This window comes from Dreissena polymorpha, chromosome 11 (genome assembly GCF_020536995.1).
Source record: "Dreissena polymorpha isolate Duluth1 chromosome 11, UMN_Dpol_1.0, whole genome shotgun sequence".
Classification (NCBI taxonomy): Eukaryota; Metazoa; Mollusca; class Bivalvia; order Myida; family Dreissenidae; genus Dreissena; species Dreissena polymorpha.
The window spans coordinates 56,960,584-56,983,762 of NC_068365.1; the positions used below are offsets into that span (position 1 = coordinate 56,960,584).

Genomic DNA, 23,179 nt, shown 5'->3' on the forward strand with positions numbered 1-23,179 from the left:
GGAAACCTTATGTTAGCGGTGACTTTATAATTATTTTTCGTGACAAAAAACCTTATTTTCAACCATTTTGGTTATCATCACAAGCCAACACTGTATGCGTTGATGGTTGAACGCTTTCTAGTGACTTTGGCCTGTACACTAGTAAGCCTGTAGTGCTATCTAGTTCAATTTGCTTATTTTTTATGTCCTGTTTCTGGTGGCGATGGTTGAGATGTTTAATTATTGCTTCAAACACTTCAAACATTTTTTCGCACAATAGAAGCAGATGAAGGCAAACATCATGACCTGTAAGAAAAGGAATAATAAATGAGTTTATTGCGACTGAGACAACTAGAGCAACCACTAAAGGTGATTCATACCCCCACCATTAGCCTTGATTGACAATGTGATATTATAGTAAGGAGATTTCCACTTGATATATACGTACACTGTCTATGCCGGACAGAACTTATAAAGGTACAGCTACAAATGAAGTGTGAAGGTTGCAATTCCTTTACTTTAGAGCCAATATTAAAGCGGATGCAGTGCCCTTGACCTGTGATTTTAACGGTATGTGTTGCGCAAAATGCATTGATGCATCTACATATGAGGTTTGTAGAACCCAGGAAGCGCCAATGTTATGTTTCTTTATCAGAAAACACAGTGACCTTGACCTTTGACCTAATGGCCAAATAACGTAGTGTGATAATGTAGAACTCATTTAGGTCAGGTGTATCTACATAGGAAGTCTGAAGATTGTAGATGGAAGCATTTTTGTTCTGGAGCCAACATTAAAGTTTTCTATTAGAGGTTGAAGTGACATTGACCTTTGACCTTGTGATCTGACACTGGATTTGACTTGTAAAACTTATGAGGTGCATCAACATGTGAATTTTAAAGGCTGTAGGTGAAAGCACATCCATTATACAGTATATGATAACGTTTTCTATAAGAGATCACATTGACCTTTGACCTAGTGACCTAAAACAGGGCGTGACGTGTGAAAGTCATCAAGGTGCATCTACACATGAAATTTAAAGGCTGTAGGTGGAAGCAATTCAATTCTTGAGCCTATGCTAAAGTTTTCTATAAGAGATCACATTGACCTTTACCTTTGACCTAGTGACCTAAAATACGGTGGGTCGTATATATAAAGCTCATAAGGGTGCATCAACAAACGAAGTTTGAGGGTTGTATGTTCATTTGTTCAAAAGTTATTTCATGAAAATAAATCGGGGCGGACAGACGGACATGAAATCGGACGGACGTGACGTAACTCGAAATTAAACTCAATATATATGCCGATATATGTGTACATGCGCTGTCTGTATATGCATTTAAGTGTTCTACTGTTGTAAATGTGCTGTTTATATAGATGTGCAATTGTAATACTGTGGTACACGTGCTGTCTATATATGTGTGCAATTGTTATACTGTGGTACATGTACTGTCAATAAATATGTGAAATTGTAATACTCTGGTACATGTGCTGTCTATATGTGTGTGCAATTATTATAATGTGTTACATATGATGTCTATACATGTGTTCAATTGTTATACTGTGGTACATGTGCTGTCTATACATGTGTGCAATTGTTATACTGTGTAACATGTGCTGTCTATACACGTGCGCCATTGTTATACTGTGATACATGGGCTGTTTATATATGTGTAAAAATGTTCTACTGTGTTTCATGTGCTGTCTGTAAATGTGTGCAATTGTTATACTGCAGTACATGTGTTGTCTATGAATGTGTGCAATTGTTCTTCTGAGTTACATGTACTGCCTGCACATATGCTGTCTATACATGTGTGCAATTTTTTTATACTGTGTAACATGTGCTGTCTATACATGTGTGCAATTGTTATACTGTGGTACATGTGCTGTCTATGTATGTATGCAATTGTTAAATTGTGTTACATGTGCTGCCTGTATATGTGTGTTATTGTTATAATGCGTGAATTCTCTGCCAACACATGTTTTTATGTGTCTACTGTGGTTCATGTGTTGTCTGCATATTTGTACAATTATTGTTCTACTGCGACATATGTGCTGTCTATACATGAATACAAGTGTTGTTCTGTGATACAAATGCTGTCTGTATACGTATTTAATTGTTCTACTGTGATATATGTAGTGTCTGTATATGTATACAATTGTTCTACTGTGAAACATGTACTCTCTTTTTATGTGTACAATAATTATACTGTGATATATATGCTGTCTGTATGAGTATACAATTGTTCTACTGTGATATATATGTGGTATCTGTATATGTTAATAATTCTACTTTGCTATATGTGCACTATGTGCTTTCTTTATATTTTTAAACAAATTGTTCTACAGTGCTTTCTGTGTATGTTCACAATTGTTCTACTGTGAAACATAAGTTGTATTTATATTTGTGTACAAATTATATGATTCACATGTGTCCTATATTTGTGTTCAAGGTTTGAAGGTCGCTGTGGCGTAGTGAATATGGGATCAGCCTAGCGATCGGGAGGTAACGAGTTCGGTCCCCAATTTGAGAGCCTTCTTTAAATATCTCCCAAAGACACCAATCACTTGTTATATTCGCAGGAAATGGACTCGAGAGTTTTTCGAATAAGCCAAAGGCTCTCTATGCACTCGAGCTTAAATAAATTTGTTTAAACTATATGTGTTAATAATGTCCACATGTGATACATATGTGGCCTATGTTGAGTGGTCTACTGTGATCCATGTATTGCTGATATGTGTACACACTATTCAGGAGATGCAGAGGTTTTGCCTATATATATTTACAAAATATCCAACTTTGATCCATATGTTGCCTGTATATGCGTACAAACATTGATTCTTATGTTGCCTGTATATGTGTTCTCATTTTCCAACTTTATAAAATATGTATGCATACACATAAGTAAACTGTATGACTAATAAATCCGCTGAAGGTAGTTGTATGCTTCTAAAAGTAATACCGGTAAGTAAATGTATATGTTGTGCATATTCTCTCTTTCCATAACACATCATGTTGACAAGATGTCACTGCTTGTTTTAACATTTTGATTTATTGCTGAATACAGATTTTTAGGAAACGATACACGTATTTTTATAGGGAACCACAAAATGCCTTCAATTTACAGTGTATCCATCAAGTCAATGCAGAAAAACCTGTTGTTGAACTATTAATTAACTCAAGGAAGTTGGAAATCTTTGGCGTTGTGTTGGGTTTCCAGAACTTATGGTCATAGTATGCGTTCTGATCTTCACTGCACAAATGATGATGACATTTTGTACATTCGCTTACACGGTAAGGAAGACGTGTTCTATTGCAAGCGCATTATTAAAATGATATAATAATCAAGGCAGGCTGTATGACATTCTTAAATTTACTGCAATACCTGCTTTTGTTTCAATGTTTTAAATACAATGGATGCAACTTGCTTTTTTCACATCACTGGAGTATATATATGTAATTTTTATGTCCATTTAATCTATACTTAATCAATGGACAGATGCTAATGGTCACTTAAGGTTTGTAGCGACCGAAAGTTGTTATCCAGATATCCACAACTTTGGAAAAAACTCATCCAATCTGTACATTACAGATTCAAACATGCTTGACCATATAATCCGTAAATGGTAGTTTCATTTAAATAAGTATAGTTGATATGGCATGTGATTTTGAAATAATTGTACATGGGTCTGCCTAGTTTGTACCTACATATAACAGGTTTTCCGCCAAAATAATTTTTGATTAGGTCTATTATGGGTGTCTATTTTAAAATAAAATTCTAATAAAAATGGAAAGGACGATCAACTATATGATAATGCGATAGGTTAACAATATTAATACTGGCATCTCTGAGTGTTCAGGAACAATGTTCATACAAATTATTTTAAAGATTGTATTATCTACGGAAATAATCTTTTTATGACACGGAAAGGACGTTTAAAGATTTCAATACAATTTTATAAGGAAACGCTTCTGTTGGTCATGTTGTTGACAGAATTCGCGAAACTCCAGTGACATCATCGGGTGATAGTAAGGTAATTACGTCAGAGCGATTCACAAACAATGTGACAAAGGACTTAAGAAGACGGCCAAACAAAAACAAAATTCATGTATTAACAATTGTTTAGTCCTTTAAATTGCCTTTTCAATTTGAACTATTTCCATACGATATTCACCTAAGTAAGTTGGATAAAACATTTAATAATTATATTTTGTAGTTGGTATAGCATCTTTCACTTGTCAATTTGATTCTATTTAAAAGTTGCCTTGTATGTTTGGCGTATAATGTTTATGTTTTTTTCCCAAGTGATTATGTGTAGGTAAAGCACAACTGAATTCCATATAGCTAGTACTGGGTAAACAAAGAATGTTCCTAACAAAACATAAATCAATGATATATTACATTATATCAATTTTATACTTGAATGCAATATGAACAACGTTATAATATTAAGTTTAAAATAATGATTTCAATTATATTATCTTACATCAGTGATGTTTTTTTTTGCAATTTGCCATTTTTATACCGATATGTGCGTTTCCGGTTATCGTGATCATTTTATGTATTCTCCGATTTATGACAAAAATGAATACATTTTTTAACATATTGAAACTTACATCAAATTATCTTTGACACGAAATCTTGTTATAATTGGTTACCCATTTATATTTAATAATCAAATATTGCATCGTTTTTTGCTGTGAAAATAATGTTGATGGCATAGAGAGACCGTTGACGATAAAAGCGGAAATAACCAGACAGAAGACAAACATAGTAAAACAAATAGAACCAGATTTGCAATCTCTTCTTTATTTACATACAAAATATGTAACGATTACCTATCGCCCCACTCAATATTTTAAATGGCTATGTGTATGTACAAGTTTGTATACAAACATTCCAACATAATTGCAAACGGAACTGTTGAACCTTGCGAATACCGTTTGTTATTTGCTCGCAGCCTGCACATTAAAACATAACGAGACTCAATTTCTTAACTTGTTCAGTTCTAAGAGTGTTCTGCTGCAAGAGAAATAACCAATCGTCCATAAAGTATTAAGTTAGAGTTTCGTTCATGAACTTCCCCTTAATGTCCTATTAAGAAGTTGTATCTGAATGCTTTAAAGACTTCCTGTATTATGCTCCATACAAGAAGGAGGACAGACGGACAGAAGGACGTACGGATGGACGATGCGATTACAAATTGCCTCGGTACGGATGCATAAAAAAGTTGAAAAAAGTTTAAGAACGTGGACCATATTCCAATATTCAATCCTTCAATTTCAACATGGTAAAAAAATGCATAAAATATTAAATTAAAATAGCCACCAATCGTTTAATGATGTATCACACTAAAACACGTTTTGTGGTTATTTTCTTCCTCTAAATTGTGAACTTGCGAGTGTCAAATTATATGATAATGACATGAAATATATGTCGCTCTTCGACATTTAAAGGGGCCTTTTCACGTTTGGGTAAATTGACAAAATTGAAAAAAGTTGTTTCAGATTCGCACATTTTCGTTTTAGTTATGATATTTGTGAGGAAACAGTAATACAGTAATACTTTGCGCGGTGCATTAAATTAAGTTTAAAGTCAAACCATTAATTGAGTTGATTATAAAAATAAACACAGTGTTTATCATCGATAATTGTTTTATGCGCTCATGGCTTCTAAAATGTTGAGTACTTTTGGACCTCCCCACATTGCAAAAAAATCTATGAATTATAATTTCGTTCGTAAAGACACAAAAACGTTCATTCTACCGAACAGAATACTTTTGTGTCTGACAGATGACACAATGAAACATTTCAGAGTCAAATTTGTGTTTCTATTTGTTACGGTCACCGTTAAAAGTTCTTCAACAAAACGTGTCGATACAGCTATGGTGCGAATATCAAATACAGAGTATCTTTGTAACATGCTATAGGAATGTCAAATAACATGAGTGCGTTTTGTTTGTATTTTAATAATGTAGTTTAGCTAAATTGTTTTTACTTATTATTTCTGTATAATTAAATTCATCTGAAAAGGATTAAGTATAATTCTATTATATATAATAAAATATTAACATATTACATTTATATCTATATTTTACATTTTTGCACATTGAAAACAATACAGATTCTAATTATTTAACATTTTAACGTAGCATGCCTCATATTAAGTCATTTAACAAGTTCCGGTTTTATTTCAGGTCCGAAACACTTTAATAAACTTAAGTAAATAAATGGAAACAATCTACAAATATACATGTTTATCCACTTGGATTTTTTAAAGTAAACATTGAAGAAAAAGTTGTATCTTAATGCTTTGGCTAATGTATATGAACACTGAGACAACACGAGCTTGTAAGTCTAACTCTGTATTCCGATGATTCGCTTATTGTTATTTCGGCACACTTACTCGCTCAGTGATTTATACCGGTATGTGTGTATTTTATCCTTTTATTGGCCTTGTGAACCATTTCGCAAGAAACTCGCTGATTGTTTAATTTTATGTGACTACTCTTACCATTTCCGGTTCACGTATACCATGAAGATGGATGTCGTTTCAAAGATATTGTGCCTTTCCTTTCTTTTTTTCATTTAGATTAGAATTGAATCAAAAATTGAATTAAAGTTTTTATTCTAATATTTGGGTATTGCGGTATTTAGATATGTTTGATTGAGGTAAGACAGATATTAAAGCGAGATTATACGATTTTGTCAAATATTTATGAATGTGTAACAAACTTATTATATATATTTCAATATAAATTAAAATAAAAGTTAAGAAGAACACGTGTCGAAAAATTCGAAATAAGCCAGATATTTAATTCTGAAATTGAAAACGGCTGTACAGCCGAATTCGCCAGCATGTATACCATACACGAACGATGTGAATCTAAACTTAGTTTAACGGTTTATTTGAATTCCTGCAACGATATCTATTCATACGACACACGAACACTAACTCCGATCCTAATACAAAGACGAATGCTTCGGTTATTGCAGGAAAATATGTACGTCACAATCGGCTCGGGCGCTAATTTGTCTTTGCTGCATTTTATGAAATTTGGGTTTAATGTATAATTTTTCTTGCCCATTTTGTATTTTTGTAACATATTTTATCAATCGTATAATCTCGCTAACGCTAACAAAGTAAACAAACTGCTATATATGCAATTCCTATTGTTCTAAGCCCGAACTTACCATACAGTAAAGTATGCTTTGAATTTAATGTCATTTATAGTTAACGCATAACTGATAACGCATCGCTTTTATGATATAAGCTTCTTATCAAGTGTTACCAATACAGAAAGTTAAAGCTATTGGGTCACTGAATCTTGTATAAAATATGGAGCTCATCTACGAGTTAAAATCGGTATGCTTAATAATCATTTGACTTTATATAGTTTGTGTGATGGCCGCATTTGTCATGAAAACTGAATGCATTGCGTATAACTTTGCAACACTCTTTCAGCACGATAACAATACGATTTATATATAAAAGTAAACATTACATTCTTATGTGCAATGAATGTTAACATACATTATAATATAAAAAATGTATTAAAATGCGTAGAATAATGAGATGTGTGTCTGAAAATGAATTCCTATGACACTACAGATGATATGACATGCTTTGACTTTTGCGTTATGAAACATGTCAATGTATTAAATTAAACACGATGTCATACGCAGATAAACAAAAATATTATAAGAAATTGTAAAAAATGAAGTAATAGCAGTAATGTTCCGGAGTAATACGAACATTTGACAGTAAACAACGCTTTCATGAACTGCGTTAATTTGTTTGATAAGAAGATAGACCATAGCTCTGGTTGAAGAAAAACCACGATGACATGAACCTAAAATAGAACCAAATAAACAAGACAATACTTTGCATAGATTTTTATCTAAGAGAAATTGCACTCATTGTGGAAATTAAGGGTCTCAGAGCATTCCTGCATATACATTAATAAATGAACATTTGAAATACCAGGCTATCAAAAAAGTAGCGCGGGTCTATAAGACAGTATGTATTTTTAAGACCAGTGATTATTAAACGTTTGTGGTTTAAGTGGCGCCTTAAAGGGACTGTCAACCACGTAAGACGAAAAAAGAAATTTTCTAAAATACAGTATTTTTTACATTGATTAGTTTATATTGGTTAAAATATCACGACTGGTATTTTACATTACTGGACAAAAGTTCATAATTTCAGTATATTCGGTAATTAAATTTCGCGATGTGAAATTGAAAGTACATCGCGAAAATAGATGACATAACGATAAACACACTATAAATAACGCAAGTAGATTGATAATTATATATATATAATGTATTCAATTCACTACGCATGCACAATTTGCATTCCTGGGTTTACCACGTGACGATGATATAAATCTACTGACGTTATTTATAGTAAACTGGTAGTTACCTGGTAGACATACCCAGTAAAATTTATTACCGAATTTACTGAAAATATGCCAACTTAAACACTTTTTTCAAGTAATGTAATATACCAGTCGTGATATTGTAATCAATAAAAACAAACAATTGTAAAAAATACGGTATTTTATAACTTTTCTTTTCTTCATCGTCGTGGTTGACAGTCCCTTTAAGAATTTAAGAACCAATGACCGATCTGTTTAAATGATGCTGAACAAATGTACTGGCTGAAATACGGGTGCAGTAGGACCTTAATAACCTCAACAGGTCATATTAGCGCCATTTAACTAAACATGTATATAAACACAAATAAGGGGAAAAAACTATGTTTCTTAGTAAAATTCCAAATTCTGAATACAAAATATTGTTATAAAAACTTTGATTATTTTAATAATATTTTCTCATACAACTTAAAATAATGAAATAAATATACCATATAAATGAAATATCAAGATGAAAATAATTTTTTTGCTTATATTGAAGTTTTCCACATCGTTTCTCTGATCAATCATCAAGTAACATGCCGTCATGTATGTTGGACAGTTTAAACACACATCTAGTGTTATCTCGGTCTCAGTTGCGAATATAAAAATGTCATACACCACTGGTACTAAAGTGACTGCGATCGCTGATAAGACCAGTTGGTACTTTGAAATAACAGTGCACGGAACAGAAAGGCCATTTAAATGATCATAGGTGAGTTAAATGTAATAAAGCATATGGTCCACTTGTGATTAGTATTTAATGCAATAAAATAATGTGTTGCGCACACATTTTGAACATATGTACACTTATTCAACGCACTGCACGTGTAAATTGTTATTTCAAATGCACATGATGGGTGTGTTCTATGTTCCAGGAGTTTGGATTCCACTGGCGATTCTGTGCATGATTCGAGTGTCAGGTACACCATTTTGTTCATATTTCATAGAATTTTCAAACTCTATAAGTAAACACATATAATACCTTTATTAACAAAGTGAGAAAACTTTGCAAACATGTGTTATGTCGTTTTAGAATGCCTAGAGTGTTATAGTTGTCAAAACATTGCTGACCCCGATGAGTGCAGAAATACTTCAGAGTGTTCCAGTGGACAAGTTTGTATACACTTAATTTGCATTAATTGTGTTATGAAATGCCAACATTAGTCTTTAAGCCAGTTGAACTAAATACATAATGATCATGTTTGCAGTCACTGCTAGCGCCAAATGTCTAAGCAGTATTGTTCCGACCCAGAAGTGTTTGACCTAAAAGAAGGGAAACAGACAAATTTTATTTGTTTATTGAAAAACAGAAAATTAAATCTGAAAACTAGTAATGATAGCAATGATAATGACTAGTAATGATAGTTGTACACTGCACTCGGTCTATGTTTTCGTTATTATAACGAGTAAATGGAACTTTTGCTTGGACAATTAATTAAAGGGAAATAAATACATGAATAGCAAAGAAAGACACAGGTTTCTTATACTCCGCTGTTCCTCTCATATTATTATCTCATCGTTATTATTGTACACAATTGTGTTAAATTACCGTCAACTCTAAGTGAGAAAATTGTGTAATGAGCACTAACTCTGTAAATTCTAAAAATTGGGTTATGGTTCATGTACTTTGCGATTCCCCATTTAAGGACACTATGCTTCTGCCATATGGCATGTCATTTAAATCCGTGTAATACTTTCTGAATTATGTTCCACAAGAAGCGAGACATACTGACTGGCGTACGGAAACACGAAATGGTCGACAATGGGTGTATAATATAATGTTTAAATAGGAGACATTTGTAAAGAAATCTGATATGTATAACAACAGTTCATGCATCGTTCAATCTGTCTCTTTATTTTTTTTCTGATTAACAGTCCTGCTCTCTACAAACATTCCAAGCTGGCTCCGTTTTACACTTCAACATGGGATGTCAAACCAATCAGGTAACGAAATATTATAATATATATCTGCTGTAAAAAAAACAACACAGTTTGTTTTAAAACTAAAGCATAAAATAAATTATACTTGCTTTCTTTGTATCAGTTATACTGGTACTCGAACATAACTACCAATAAGTCCAATAAATTGCAGTTATGCAGTTCCTCAGCTGTTGGCCAAAACAGTATCATTGGACGCTCCAGTCAGACCAGACGGCAGTCCACATGCCATGAATGCTGCAGTGCTGACCGCTGCAATACATACCTTTGTGCTCATAGGAAACGTTAGTACATACACTCATTACACTATGGTTGATATCACGATTATTCAATTGAAAAGTTTCCGAACCAGAGCATCAGTGTCGCCTAATTTCCCATATGTTCTTCTTCATAGGTTTCCTATAAGAATAAACTTCGGTTTAGATTCAGTAATAATATACGTGGCGTTAAATTATATGTAGCTATTTAGTCAAGTTAATTTGTCATATGGCGTTTGTTCCCGAAAATATAGTTTGATTTTAAAAGCCGTTTTAAGCTCGATTTATTTTACGTCAAGGCTATATTGTTCAACAGTTTTGATACAAATTTTAAAAATATAGTATGGCGTATGTAAATTTATTGAAAGGTGTTATAATCTGTCGCAAATATCATTATAAAAATATGGTTTATTCAATCTGGGTATTTATTAATGCGATAAATAATTGCTGAAAAGAAGCGTCAAGTATTTATTTCATACCTATATTGACTTAAATTATTGTTTTGAATTCATCTTTGATGTCTGCAAAGATGTGCCGCATTGCAGCTTCCGAGTGCACTGACGACGAAAAGCTCGACTGTGCTTTGCTGAACTCCCTTTTTAACGTCTGCGCAGATGTTCATCACGCCAAAATCACGTGTCCAAAGTTCTGTGGCCTTTGTCAGCTCGGTAGGAGTACATTTTAGATAAGAGACAGTCTATTGTGATACATGAGAAAAAGTCAGTACATCATGTGTCCGTTTTGCTGATAAGTTTGTCAAACTAAGGATAAATATTATAAAATATGACATAGTAAACTTGCAATATCGATAAAGCCCGATGCTGTAAATAAAATAAAGCTTAAAAGCGATATTTTGTTTTGTTTTTCTACCTCACATAGATACAGACCTTACAATTTTTTAACTCACATGAATTCAAGACACATACTATTGGCATTCAGTTGATGGGAACTGGGCGGAATGGGCAAGTTGGTCTTCGTGCAGTACAACGTGCGAAAATGGAAAGCAGTCAAGGGCACGCTCTTGCACAAACCCGCCGCCTAGCAACGGTGGTCTTAATTGCACCGGACCAGCTGTTGACTGGAAAATATGTACAAATCAGCTGTGTCCAGGTAAAAATGAATGTTAATGGTCGAATAATATCAATTTTAGACTTTCAACAAATAGAAAATACATTAAATATTAACTCCATAGACCCGTTTTTAGTTCTTACATGTAAGCTGTTTTTGTTGCATGCTGTGTTATTTTGCCATATTGTTATTTGATTACGCTTCTTAAAACTGATCAATTGTATGCCAAATGTGGTAAGAGCTGCTTCAGTTAAGCCCTTTTAAATACTCAAATACAATAATTATGTATGTATAGAGTCAAGACATTATATGAATATCAAAAGCAGAAAGACATGATGAAAATGTAAATAACTATTGTTTTATCGGTCACGACATTACAAATACTTACATAACATTGGTTGCGTTCAAATATTTTGAAATAATATCAAATACATAACCAAAGCAAAAAAAACATATTAATAAATACATGTATAGTTGTTAATTATATTATATAGTTAAATATAAACGTATAATTAAATAGTTAGCGGCGTGCATTATTTATTTGAAAGTAAAGAAGATGCTAATGGTAAATACTATTTTCGACAACAATTGAATGTATCAAATAAGCATTGAACGTATTAGCCATGGACTTTATTATAACAAAAATGTGCTTTGTGGTAATTGACCCAATTTAGGTCACCATTTTATTCATATGACTACGTCTGGTAGGTCTCTCAAAATATTGTAAACGCTTGAACTAGGGTGAAAGAATTTAAAAAAATCAACATTTACGAATCCACTGTTTTAAAATGTTTCTACTTTACAGTACATGGTAATTGGTCAGATTGGTCCACATGGTCTGATTGCTCGGTTACCTGCGATGTTGGACTACGAAAGAAGACAAGAACCTGCACCAATCCAAGACCAGACAGATTTGGAGATAATTGTTATGGCGATGCTAGCGAGTATACCGTTTGCCAAAAGGACACCTGCATTAATCCAGGTAGGAATACGTGTAGTTGACATCTGTTTTTATTTATTTATCACAATATAACACTTACCTACAATGACATCATAACGTTGTTTTTGCTCACTCAAACAGCCTTAAGGATACCGTTTTGTCTGTCGTGAGTGCCTCAACGTTATTTTCTAACGACCTCTCCCTTCTTTGCTTCTGGAGTAACTTCACAAGAATGATCCTTGCCGTGACCTTTCAAAGTTGTTTTTTTAAATTGCTCCTGGTATTGCATATGTAGGCCACCTGAATAACAAATATTATTTTAAACAAAACATTAAACATCTTCTGACTGAAAGCACCACAGTGTTGGTATTTGTAATTAAGCATGGTGGTCGCTTCATTCGCCAGGGAACATTGCCAGGGATATCAAATAAATACTAATTTAGAAATAATATCTGTAAAATCGTCTCTTAAACTACATGGCCTATTGGTATGATATTAGCCATATAACAACGTGTGATGGTCTTGTACTAAATTTCTCCACATCATGCTACTGGCATCAAAATTTTCTCCATTCTGCGGTTAACCTCTTTCTCCAATATGTATACATGCATAGTAAAAACTTAAAAAATATCCTCTGAAAAGCAAGGGAAAAGTCGGTATTTGACAAGTAAAATTGCGTGGCGGTCAGCATGCAAGTTTCTTCACATCGTGTCCCTTGGTTCAACGTCAGCCCTGCTCTAACTGTTTTATTTTTCCTAACAGAAAATACATAGTCACTTTGTATTTAGTTAATATCTCATTAAAACCGCAAGCCCAAATGATAATCTTACGTATTAATAGTGAAAACATAACACAATCTCTTCTAAAACCTCCTGGCCCACAACTTTCGTATTTAACATGTTACAATCGTATGCTGATACACTACCAAGTTTCTTCAAATCATGTCATTTTGGGATAAAATGGCCCAAACCCTGGAGGTTTCTTGAATCCATTGAGTTGAATACTCTTAATGTCGCTCTGAAACCACAAAGACCAAATGTCGTTATATGTTATGTAACATTATATGATGGTCTTCTACCGAGTTTGTCGACATCTGGCCTCTAGGGTCTATATTTGACCAGCCCTTGTGTTATCAACATTAAAAAAACATAGAATATTACCTCCCGGAAACTATACAGGTTTCTTTTTATGCAAATACTTTCAATTTTTGGTAAGTTTAGAATTAATAAGAATGTATATATTGCCTAATCATAATTAAACGTGTTAAGAATATTTGTTCCAATGATAGCTCGGTTGATTTAGTAAATGTTTAAGGAAACATAAAAAAGCTGCTCAAAACAATTCATTTATTTCGATGAAATACCTTTTGCCTTTACCCTCCTTGTTAAAGACGGATTCCCTTTTTATTAGTGCACGGAAATTGGTCAGACTGGTCAACATGGTCCAGTTGTTCCGTTACATGCGATGTTGGACTTCGGAAGAGAACACGAACCTGCTCCAATCCTAAACCAAACCGATATGGAGACTATTGTGTCGGAGATCAGAGCGAGAATATAGTTTGCCTTACAGAACCATGCAACACAACAAGTAGGCGATTCACTTTAATCGTGAGTTTCATAAAAGTAAGTTTCTTATTGAACTAAATAAAAGACATGATTGCAATAAAAAAATGATGATAATTGTCTAGCGTTCCTATTGCATAAATTGTTATACATAATTTAGATGGCGTTTTGTCGAGCTGGGGATCATGGCAGAGCTGTTCTGTCACAATGTGCAGAAAGGGTAAGTGTTATCCAGAAAATTAAAAAAATAGAAACGCAAACAGAAACATCCAAAAGTCATTCGAAATCGAAAAGATTTGGCATCAGTTTTCATTGTGCTTTTTTCGCTTTCACAACACCAATCGGTCTCAAAATATATATCTCTTGTTGTTAATGAAATGAACATTGTTGTTATTGAAATTGAATCTCATTCGGAACATTATCTCCCTGTCTACAATGCACGATTTAATTACAGTAAGCATCTCTAACAAGAGGTGAAAGTTGAAAGAGTATGTTAGATTGGTTTGCATACATGGACGTTTTCTGAGTATGGATATATTTACGGGTCGAGAGGCTAATGCTTAATCAAACTCCTCGCGGTGGATTTCTCCCCGTGAATCAACGATATCAACTATATTAAAAGGCATTACCTTAGCACTATCCTTTTTTTGTTCAGAGGGATTATCGTTAAAAATATACTTTTCGCACATATAGAATCGAATTCGATGAACCGGTTAATGGTAACATCATTACATGAAATAAGCAAAGATAAAGTATTTGTATATAATTTTAATGATTATGTGACGGGAGTTTTGATGGCATTTGTTATAATTTGTTTAATTTGCAATAGTATTCATTATTGATTTATCGTTACGCATAGCACATAGATCTTAAATTATGATTATCAACTTGCAAAGAAGTAATTATAAGCATGCGACATCAAGCGTATATGTTGCGGCATTAGTGTCAGTACAATTTATTGTAATGTTTAGCATTACATATGCAACATAAAGAGACTGGAGGTTTTGCTTATGTCAAATAAAGTACCGGTAGTATTCCACTTGAGAAATAAAAAGATATTTGGTCGGAAGATTAAAATCAATACATATAAAAGTCTCTGTTTTGCAATTTTCTTCTTCATAGTGTAAAATCAAACGTTTAAGCATTGTTATAATAAATTGCATTCGCTATGCTACAGTCAAACGAGCAGAGTGTGTGATTATTTTTTTTTTTATAAAGTTATGTTTAACATAGAAAGACCCTGTCTATATTATATTGCAGGCCATGCAGTTGCCTTCAACGCTCACGGACTCAAAGTGGTAAATTATGTCAATGTATTTCCAACCGTGATCTTCAACGAAGGGAATGCCTATAACAACAGCACTGGATATTTCACAGCTCCTGTGGACGGGATATACTACTTTACCGTCCAAATCTGCTCTCAAGCTAATAATTACATTTACTTTTTCTTGGAGAAAGGCCGCAGCCGCGTTGAAAACTGGGAGCGTCTCACAGCTTCCATTCAATCCAGTTCTGGCTACAGTTCATGTGCATCGGCCTCAAGCCCTGTCAAGCTGACCCGGAATGAGCACGTGTGGGTGCATATGCTTAATCAGTACACCCCATTGCATATATATGCAGATGGTCAGGATGTTTGGATTTCATTTACTGGGACGTTGATCCAAGAGCTGTAAAACATTCGTGAACTCGTTTAAGTTACTTAGTAAACTAAATGAATAGGAAGTGTGTAATACATACATTAAAAGTATTAGTATTTGTATTATTATTAGTAGTAGTATAAGAAGTAGTAGAAGTAGTAGTAGTAGTAGTAGTAATAGTGGCAGTGGTAGAAGTAGTACAAGTAGTAGTAGTGGTAGTTGTAGTAGTAGTAGTAGTAGTAGTAGTAGTAGTAGTAGTAGTAGTAGTAGCAGTAGTAGTAGTAGTAGTAGTAGTAGTAGTAGTAGTAGTAGTAGTAGTAGTAGTAGTAGTAGTAGTAGTAGTAGTAGTAGTAGTAGTAGTAGTTGTTGTTGTTGTTGTTGTTGTAGATTATTTATTATAAGTGTTATTGTTACTGTTGTTATTGTTTACAACAACTTAAAGCTGGAAAGAGCACTAATTCGCGAAAAGCTATAAGCAAAATGCAAAACACAATTATTATTCACCAACTACAGTTGTCATTTAGCAGATGAAAATGTTATTTTGTCATGTGAATAATTGGCAGACTTCCTTACATTATCATGATGTGCTTTGTATTGACAAGCTAGATCGTATTCACTTAAGCAGAAGTCGGTTACAACGTGCTTTTCAGTTAACGTCCGGGTAATTATACCTTGTAACTGACTTCCCATCCCGTGAAGTCAATAAATAAATTACTTATAGAATCAGCTTTTTTAAATCGCTTGACAACTTATGACATTATATTTGCACATGAAAAATAACAAAGTTAATACCTCAGTACACACAAAATATTAAATATATAATAAATTTTGACTTAAAGGCCTAAACACTTGCAGAGCTATTCTCCTTAGAAGAAGCGGATTGTACAAAATATGGTAAAAATGAAATTACTCCAAAAACAGCTAAGAGACTTGCGGTTGCTTTAATCTGTCCTTTCTCTCGATTTCATCTATTAATTGTCACAGTTTATAAAAAATATATGTGATAAATACTAAATGAGTTATGTCCTGCACAAGAAAAGAGGGTACTGGGTCGCTCACCTGAGTAGAAGTAATGTGAAGCAAGGGTTGTTTACGTTGTTTTGTGAAAAGAAAGTGTTTGTTGTTTTGGCCGATATAGAGAAGTAACAGGTTTTTGCCTGATCCTTTTGTAATATATCAGGCAAGGCTTAGAATAATATAACGGCGAGGCTTGCCGAGCAGTTATTTTATTCTTGCTGAGCCTGACATATTACAAAAGATCAGGCAAACTGTTTTTCTGTTTATCATACCTCTACGTCCCCGATTGTAAAGAAATAATGAAAAAATCACTAAAAAGCTGCAGTTTTAGCGGGAAAGAATATGACTATTGTCGTAATAATCATTATCATCACCATTGTGCCCCAACATCCTCATTACAACTAGAGTGTTAACATGGTTTAAATATAGCCATATAAGAAAAAACTGCCTGGCCCCCTGGCGGCCATGTTTTTCAACTAACTGTAACCATTTTAGAACTCAGCCGATCTATCATAAGAACCCAGCCGATCTATCATAAGAACAAATGTTCTGACCAAGTTTCGTTAAGATTGGACTATAAATGTGACTTCTAGAGTGTTAACAAGGTTTTTTCCAGAGCCATATAAGGAAAACTGACCCGCCCTCTGGCGGCCATGCTTTTTCATGGACCAGGACCATTTTCAAAATCAGCCTAGTTATCATAAGAACAAATTTTCTGACCAAGTTTCATGACGATCGGACTATAAATGTTAATCATAGAGTGTTAACAAGGTTATACTATAGCCATATAAGATTAACTGCCCAGCCCCCTTGTGGCCATGTTTATCAACGGACCGGAACCATTTTAGAACTCAGCCAAGATATCATTAGAACAAATGCTCCGACCTAGTTTCATGATGATTAAAAATAAAAGACTTCTAGAGTGTTAACAATGTTTCACTATAGCCATAAAGGAAAACTGCCCCGCCCGCTGGCTGCCATGTTTTTCACCTGACCGAAACCATTTTCGAACACAGCTGAGATATTATTGAGACAAATGTTCAAGTTTAATTAAGATTGGAAAAAAAATGTGAATTCTAGAGTGTAAACAAGTTTTTTCTTAAATTTGACCTAGTTACCTAGTTTTTGACCTCACGTTACCCAGTTTCGAACTCGACCAAGATATCATAGGGACAAATCTTCTGACAAAGTTTCATGAAGATCAGACAATAGATGTGGCCTCCAGAGTATTAACAAAAATGTTGACGACGGATAAAAGTTGATCACGCTGTGTTCAGGTGATCTAAAAATATATTAAAGAAAATAACTGACCGAAATCTTGATTCCAATACATCCCTGTTTAGCTTTTTTTTTGGTCTTCTAAAATGTTTTAAATGACGTGTATAGCACTAAGGTATCTCTGCAACTGAGTCAAGCTTTGAAACACTGTGCCCCTTGAAAAATTACCTCACTGCATCAGCTCCTCTACAATGATTTTAATAACTTCCTTTCACCCAAATTTAAATCAGAGAATCTGACAAAACTCGCATGTAAATGAAACGATTACAAAGGCTTTCTTGAGAGATTCGACCTTATTTCAGTGATATGGCCCATTGGGGAGCTAAATTGAGCGGTAAGATATTATGAAGTATACAAGATGACCAACAAGAAATTTAAATGTGGCCTTAAATTAGCCCAGGTAAGCTTAATATTCAAACAACAACAAAGAATACCGACATTTTGCAATAGTTTGAACAACCCCAGCATTTTATTTATGTTTTTACAAACATAAAAAGTAAATCTTATTTGGCATTTATAGCAAATGAATTATTCAAACGTGTTTTCATAAAATATTGCTTTATAAAATCTATAATGTAATAATGGTTTTCTATCAAACCGGAATGCTGTGTTGCATCTGTCAAAAGTGTTTATAAATGCTGCAAATAAAACTCTGCCCAACAATAAAGTATCATTTGATTGAACGGATATACAACAAATAGAATAATTTAATTTATGAATTTATATTGGCTTTGAGGGTAACTTAGAGACCTGCTAATACTTATGAATCTTCAGGAATGACACATTTAGTGGTAGATCATTACTTTATTTCACTATTCTTTGTTTCTAAAAACGCATGTATATTTGCAATAAAAATGAGCTATGAATGTTATCCTTTAATATACGTATGTTTACTGAAATTTGTCTGCTTGGATCCAATGACATCTATTTCGACCTCGTAGACGTATGTGTGTTTTTAAATGACTGAGGGATATTACTTGTGTTAATTAATGAATCGCTGGGAGAAATGGTTGGTTTTGATATTTGTCTTGCATTTTAAACCAAAGGTGATTATTTGGTTAGGTGTGTAAAATAATCGAATATGTGAACTAGACAACGTTAGGAAATTTCTATGAACTAGTATTGTTCGTTAACAATTTAAAGTTTTTTTTTAAACAACAACAATCATTGTGTGTCACTTATAGTTGAAAGTGGCGCCCACAATTTTCAGTAAACACTCACTTATTGCATTAAAGCTCGTATTTGATCTAAAAAAACACCATAAAATAGGGATTTAATGCATTTTATTCGTGTCTGAATACGCAACATAACTTAATTATTTAAAGCACGATAACGTTCAAAAATAAACAAAATTGACAATCCTCTATGTATTTTATCTGAACACTTAACATGTTAATGAAAAACGTGTTGATGTGTTCTGCAAATGTACGATGAATCATCTGACAAATGAGATAACGCCAGAAGGCTCACGACTTCGTGCAAACTTTGATATATGAATAGAATGGAAAAGTATCTATTTTTTCTTATTAAATGTAACTTTCGTTTAAAATGGCAGACATTTTTGGTACTCGTCATATTAAGATTACGTGATCCTCCGATTGGAGTACTTATTTTGAAGTTGTCGCAAAATACACACATCGGAAACCTATCTTTTAATTAAGGGGAGTTCATGTTCTGTTTGTAGCAAAACGTTTTCTTGTAAAATTTATATCTTAAAGCATACTGCATGAGTCTTCGCAAACGATCAAGGTTGATAATAAACGACCACGAATACCTCTGAGAAGGCTGCAATAATGCGTCAGATTAGGATACAATGGCACTATGGTACTATTAATGGCATTTCATCATAGAAATCCTTGGCGACGCTTTTATAAGCAATAATTAATCTTGCACAGAATATTTAAACTTACGTATGAAATATCCGAATCAATAACTGTGTCGATATTAAAGATTTAATATAGATTGTGTTTTTCGTTGACAGACAGCATAAGTACGTCGTGAACTAAAATATTTAGTCATCAGTAACAAAAGGACAGTTTAAATGTGTCTGGAACCTTTTTGTTAGGGCTGTGGTAGGGGCTTTAGAGGTCTGACAGCAAGTCATCATTATGGAACGCGTCTCATTGCAAGTCTACTACACTTAAACATGAGTGAATTACTTGCGGTGTGCATAGTAAATATAGTTTATGCTCGCGTGTTCCAGAGTGGGGCAGGAATTCTGGTCAGGACTGGAGCTTATCTAGCATGATGTGCTACCTTCAACCATACGCCCCTACCTACCATCAGCAGAGGTGCTGCCCTTACCAAAACGCCTATCCCTACCAACAGCAGATGTGCTGCCCTAACAAATACGCCCCTCCCTACCAGCAGCAGATGTGCTGTCCTTACCAATACGACCCTCCCTACCAACAGCAGATGTGCTGTCCTAACCAATACGCCCCACCCTACCAACAGCAGATGTGCTGTCCTAACTAATACGCCCCTCCTTACCAGCAGCAGATGTGCTGCCCTAACAAATACGTCCCTCCCTACCAGCAGCAGATGTGCTGCCCTAACCAATACGCCCCTCCCTACCAACAGCAGATGTGCTACCCTTACCAATACGCCCCTCCCTACCAACAGCAGATGTGCTACCCTAACCAATACGCCCCTCCCTACCAGCAGCAGATGTGCTGCTCTAACAAATACGTCCCTCCGTACCAGCAGCAGATGTGCTACCTTCACCAACACGTCCCTCCGTACCAGCAGCAGATGTGCTACCTTCACCAATACGTCCCTCCGTACCAGCAGCAGATGTGCTACCTTCACCAATACGTCCCTCTGTACCAGCAGCAGATGTGCTACCTTTACCAATACGTCCCTCCGTACCAGCATCAGATGTGCTACCTTCACCAATACGTCCCTCCGTACCAGCTGCAGATGTGCTGTCCTAACCAACACGCCGCTCCCTACCAGCAGCAGATGTGTTTTCCTAACCAATACGCTCCTCCATATCAACAGCAGATGTGCTGCCCTAACCAATACGCCCCTCCCTACCAACAGCAGATGTGCTGCCCTAACCAATACACCCCTCCCTACCAACAGCAGATGCGCTGCCCTAACCAATACGCCCCTCCCTACCAACAGCAGATGTGCTACACTAACCAATACGCCTCTCCCTACCAACAGCAGATGTGCTGCCCTAACCAATACGCCCTCCCTACCAACAGCAGATGTGCTGTCCTAACCAATACGCCCATCCCTACCAACAGCAGATGTGCTGCCCTAACCAATACGCCCCTCCCTACCAACAGCAAATGTGCTGCCAAAACCAAGACGCCCCTCCATATCAACAGCAGATGTGCTGCCCAAACCAATACGCCCCTCCCTACCAACAGCAGATGTGCTGCCCTTACCAATACGCCCCTCCCTACCAACAGCAGATGTGCTGCCGTAACCAATACGCCCCTCCCTACCAACAGCAGATGTGCTGCCCTTACCAATACGCCCCTCCCTACCAACAGCAGATGTGCTGCCCTAACCAATACGCCCCTCCCTACCAACAGCAGATGTGCTGCCCTAACAAATACGCCCCTCCCTACCAACAGCAGATGTGCTGCCCTAACCAATACGCCCCTCCCTACCAACAACAGATGTGCTTCTCTAACCAATACGCCTCTCCCTACCAACAGCAGATGTGCTGCCCTAACCAATACGCCCCTCCCTACCAACAGCAGATGTGCTGCCCTAACCAATACGCCCCTCCCTACCAACAGCAGATGTGCTGCCCTAACAAATACGCCCCTCCCTATCAACAGCAGATGTGCTGCCCTAACCAATACGCCCCTCCCTACCAACAACAGATGTGCTGCCCTAACCAATACGCCTATCCCTACCAACAGCAGATGTGCTACACTAACCAATACGCCTCTCCCTACCAACAGCAGATGTGCTGCCCTAACCAATACGCCCTCTCTACCATCAGCAGATGTGCTGTCCTAACCAATACGCCCATCCCTACCAACAGAAGATGTGCTGCCCTAACCAATACGCCCCTCCCTACCAACAGCAGCTGTGCTGCCCTAACAAATACGCCCCTCCCTACCAACAGCAGATGTGCTGCCCTAACAAATATGCCCCTCCCTACCAACAGCAGATGTGCTGCCCTAACCAATACGCCCCTCCCTACCAACAGCAGATGTGCTGCCCTAACCAATACGCCCATCCCTACCAACAGCAGATGTGCTGCCCTAACAAATACGCCCCTCCCTACAAACAGCAGGTGTGCTGCCCTAACCAATACCCCCCTTACCAACAGCAGATGTGTTGCCCTAACCAATACGCCCCTCCCTACCAACAGCAGATGTGCTGCCCTAACAAATACGCCCCTCCCTACCAACAGCAGATGTGCTCCCCAAACCAATACGCCCCTCCATATTAACAGCAGATGTGCTGCCCTAACCAATACGCCCCTCCCTACCAACAGCAGATGTGCTGCCCTTACCAATACGCCCCTCCCTACCAACAGCAGATGTGATGTCCTAACCAATACGCCCCTCCCTACCAACAGCAGATGTGCTGCCCTAACAAATACGCCCCTCCCTACCAACAGCAGATGTGCTGCCCAAACCAATACGCCTCTTACTACCAACAGCAGATGTGCTGCCCTAACCAATACGCCCCTCCCTACCAACAGCAGATGTGCTGCCCTAACAAATACGCCCCTCCCTACCAACAGCAGATGTGCTGCCCTAACCAATACGCCCCTCCCTACCAACAGCAGATGTGCTGCCCTAACCAATACGCCCCTCCCTACCAACAGCAGATGTGCTGCCCTAACAAATACGCCCCTCCCTATCAACAGTAGATGTGCTGCCCTAACCAATACGCCCCTCCCTACCAACAGCAGATGTGCTGCCCTAACCAATACGCCCCTCCCTACCAACAGCAGATGTGCTGCCCTTACCAATACGCCCTCTCTACCAACAGCAGATGTGCTGCCCTAACCAATACGCCTCTCCCTACCAACAGCAGATATGCTACACTAACCAATACGCCTCTCCCTACCAACAGCAGATGTGCTGCCCTAACCAATACGCCCTCTC

At 36.2% G+C, this 23,179-nt stretch overlaps 2 protein-coding genes across 2 annotated transcripts; both read left to right on the forward strand.

The window, feature by feature from the left end:
* Positions 1 to 9,010: 9,010 nt before the first annotated feature.
* Positions 9,011 to 15,910, forward strand: LOC127850162 (hemicentin-1-like). The gene is made up of 11 exons (XM_052382984.1): positions 9,011 to 9,110; positions 9,274 to 9,318; positions 9,432 to 9,511; positions 10,274 to 10,342; positions 10,491 to 10,620; positions 11,139 to 11,261; positions 11,533 to 11,703; positions 12,467 to 12,643; positions 14,012 to 14,188; positions 14,324 to 14,383; positions 15,424 to 15,910. The coding sequence occupies exons 1-11, from the start codon at positions 9,101 to 9,103 to the stop codon at positions 15,834 to 15,836; spliced, it is 1,455 nt and encodes a 484-aa protein (XP_052238944.1). The 5' UTR covers positions 9,011 to 9,100; the 3' UTR covers positions 15,837 to 15,910.
* A 4,684-nt stretch (positions 15,911 to 20,594) lies between these two features.
* Positions 20,595 to 23,080, forward strand: LOC127849862 (uncharacterized). The gene is made up of 2 exons (XM_052382615.1): positions 20,595 to 21,527; positions 21,599 to 23,080. The coding sequence occupies exons 1-2, from the start codon at positions 20,595 to 20,597 to the stop codon at positions 23,078 to 23,080; spliced, it is 2,415 nt and encodes an 804-aa protein (XP_052238575.1).
* Positions 23,081 to 23,179: the final 99 nt, after the last annotated feature.